The sequence below is a fragment of the Phascolarctos cinereus genome, unplaced genomic scaffold (genome assembly GCF_003287225.1).
Source record: "Phascolarctos cinereus isolate Bilbo 61053 unplaced genomic scaffold, phaCin_HiC Scaffold_3;HRSCAF=262, whole genome shotgun sequence".
In the NCBI taxonomy this organism is placed as follows: domain Eukaryota; kingdom Metazoa; phylum Chordata; class Mammalia; order Diprotodontia; family Phascolarctidae; genus Phascolarctos; species Phascolarctos cinereus.
This window is the reverse complement of record NW_027555736.1, coordinates 232,805,589-232,808,941: the sequence shown is the minus strand read 5'-3', so window position 1 is coordinate 232,808,941 and position 3,353 is coordinate 232,805,589. Positions and strand designations below refer to the sequence as shown.

The 3,353-nt window shown below is 47.1% G+C and overlaps 1 protein-coding gene across 1 annotated transcript; it reads right to left on the bottom strand.

Moving 5' to 3' along the window:
• Positions 1–480: 480 nt before the first annotated feature.
• LOC110208375 (disintegrin and metalloproteinase domain-containing protein 21-like) lies at positions 481–3,147 on the bottom strand. The gene has a single exon (XM_020986384.2). The coding sequence runs from the start codon at positions 2,958–2,960 to the stop codon at positions 768–770; it is 2,193 nt and encodes a 730-aa protein (XP_020842043.1). The 5' UTR covers positions 2,961–3,147; the 3' UTR covers positions 481–767.
• Positions 3,148–3,353: the final 206 nt, after the last annotated feature.

Sequence of the window (3,353 nt, the reverse complement as noted above, 5' to 3'; positions counted from 1 at the left end):
AGAATCACCCACCCAGCAAAATTGAACATAATCCTTCGGGGAGGAGATGGATATTTAATGAAATAGAGGACTTTCAAGCATGCCTGATGAAAAGACCAGAACTGAATAGAAAATTTGACTCTCAAATACAAGACTCAAGAGAAACATAAAAAGGTGAACAGGAAAGAAAAATTTGGAATTCAAAATTTTAAAAAGTGAATATTAACATTTTTACATGTAATTGGAAAAAATAAATATTTTTTTAAAAAATACATTGAAACAAAAACTGGAGACACTGGTTGGAGATTTGGAATGCATCCTGGATCAGGTGTCTCATGGCCACACAAGACTAACACTGATCAGAGTAGTGATATCAGAAGGCTTCACTGTTTTTATTACAGAGTATGGCTTATTAGTTGCTGAGTTGGGGGCAATAAATTTGGAAGTGAATCTTAAAAGAAAGGACATCAAATTAAAAACACCCATGATTTCCATTGGATTCCAAAATATAAAGAACATTTATTTTTCAAGCAGAAAAAGGAAAAAACAATATGGGTTAAATGGCTAAACATTCTTGGAGCCTTTGAAAAACAAAATGTTCCAGCATGACAATGAAGACAATGATGCTAAAATCTTCATCACCTTCACAAAGTAGCATTGCTAGAATTCTAATGAATAGTAGACTAGCCTTGAAGTTTCACTTGAAGGGCTAGCCTTCTGTTATATTGGACTGGGTCTTTCACGAGATGTTGGACTAGGCTGCTTTGACTGCCTCCATCATTTTATCCTTAAGGCCTTTTCCGCTCCCTCTTTTTATATAGCATTGTCACAGCCCAATTAAGCACTACAAAGCTTGAGCAAATGCTACAGTGAATTAAATAGGTCCTCCAAGATAGGAAACTTGTGTTTGTCTCACTCCCAAGATTTACTGTTGGTCCGCTATCACTGCTTCCTCCATAGCCAGGATCCCGACAGAAAGGAGGGCCCCATCCAAAATTGCAATGGCAGTTCCCTCTGTTGTTGCACACGCCTCGATAGTTGCACTGCTCTGGGACACACTCCTGATGGATGCTGGAGATGTTGAGGCAGGTCTTATTCACACACATCCTGTTTTCCCCACATGAGCTGCCATCTTCCACAGCTCCAAGATCAATCACACCCTTCGCCTTTGCAGTCTTGTTAAAAGCTGTTCCCCAGCACAAGAGACCTTCCTTTTCGGCTGGTTCTTTTAAGTAAGTCTGAATCAGGGTGTAATAGTGAGGTATGTGAGGAATGATTTCAATATTGACACATTGCAGTCTTCCACAGAAGATATTCTGGGTATCACAGGCTTTGAAAAAGGAAATTTGCCCAGGTCCACAGTTCCCAAACCGGTCACCTCGACTATTCACTTCCTTATAACACTGAGGGGGAGCATTTTCAGCTTGTTGCCCAAATAGAGCCTGGCACTGCTGAAGATGGCTCCCACACTTTTTCTTGTAACAGTATCCTTTCCCACTACATGGTGTACCATCTTGTTTGTATGCGTCATCTGGGCAAAACCCTGAGGTCCCATTGCAGAACTCTGGGAGGTCACACTCATTGGCCTGTAGTCGACAGACCCTTCCAGCTGGGAGAATCTTACAGTCTTTACAGCAAAGTCCAGTGCTACATTTGGTGCCTTTGGAAAGAGTACAGCCTTGCTGACAACAGGGATTTTTTCTGCATTCTGTCTCAGAACCACATTCCTTTCCTTCCTCCACGACTTTGTTTCCACATTTCTGCTTTTCCATCTTCTCCTCAGAGGTGCCACTGAAACGGTTGGCACCACTGCCCACTGAAGCCAGAGGACCATCAAAAGTACAGCTGCTTTTGAAGGAATCAGAGGTTTGGGCCCTACTGCCCATGGGAAAGGGTTTCCTTTGACCCTGCAAGTTTTCCTCATCACTAAACTTTCCTAAGTCATGCCCCATTTCGCAAGAAACAAGAACAGAGAAAAATATCAGGTGGACTCCGAGGTTGGCCCTAACAGCCAAACTGGGATAAGGGTTACATTTTGCGGTCCTGAAGTCTATTCCGAAGACGGGGTAGGAACTGTGTTGCTGGAAGAGATGCACTAAATCGCAAAGCTGCTGCTCCCCAGGGCTCCTACTTTGCGGTTCCGCCGAATTTTGAAGAACACTGTTCAGCTTTTTGATGATAGTCATAGGGCTAGGATTGGTCCAGAATTCCAGCGAGGACAAAGAGGCGTGCGCCTTGATCTGCATAAAAAGTGTGTCCACCAGGTTGAGTGTGAACAGCATGTCCTGTAGCAACACGGTTTTATTGCTGTTCTGGGATTCGTACCACAACTTGCCCACCACAACTCCCATCTCCACCTTCTGCCTGCGCAAACGGACATCATTAAAAGTGGCTGTGCGTGGGGATGCTGTGGCCTCCTGGCCTTGGAAGAAGTCCTCATCTATCTCCTTTCTGGCTAAAGCACGGGTCAGATTAGAAGCGCCCGTGTTTCCTGTTGGATAGAGATGGTGCTCAAAGGTGGAGGAAGCCGGAACGGGCTGGATTTGATAGTGTCTCCCGTTTACCTGAAGCGTCCCCCAGAGCCCACCCGAGCAAGTACTGAGGGCAGCCAAGGACTTGGGGATCCCTTCCATGTAGCCGTAGTAGTAGCAGTCATTCCGGAAGAAGGGATCCTCTTCTTGCGGGGCGTCCTTGGCCACGTAGGTGAACACGGGCAGGTGCCTGGGTAGCAGCATTTTCTTGGGTAGTAGGTGCACGATGTGCTTCTTGCCTGTGATGTGCAGGCTGTAAGCGAGCTGCCCGGACACCTTCGAGGCCCACGTCGGAGGGCTTATTTCCTCGGGGATCACTAGCTCAGACGACACGGGGGGACGTTGGAGGGACATGTCGCGGCAAGTGGAGAGGGTCAGCAGAGCACTTAGTCCTAGCAATAGGAGGGGGCCGCTCAGAAAGGGAGCAGCTCCTGTTACAGCTGCTCCCATGACGGGGTCTCTGCGAGAAGGTCCCTAGAGCTGCAGTCAAGGAGCTAATGAAGATAACGAAAGACTGAGAGCAGGACCAGGGCTGAGGGGAAGAGTCCTAGACGGGTCCCCCGGCCCTGATCCTTGACCGCGGGGGAGGCTCAGCTGGCAGCCTCTGAAGCCTCTTCCGGCCTCGCGGTGAAACCCGTGCTCTGAAAGCAGTTATTTGTACTGGTCAAGGGGTTGTTGCGGAGCGCGAGAGGAGGGAAAACAGGGCAACAACTTTACTTGCCCTACGGATTCCATTTTCTCTTCTGCATGACCTGAAAGGGTCACTAGATGGCTAACGATAATAACAATCGGAGTTCACATTTGGACAGTGTTTTCCCACAGTAATTCCCATGTGTGCACTAG

Bases quoted from the DNA above. Each gene is read 5' to 3' on its own strand.
- LOC110208375 (XM_020986384.2), bottom strand. From the start codon at position 2,960: ATGGGAGCAGCTGTAACAGGAGCTGCTCCCTTTCTGAGCGGCCCCCTC.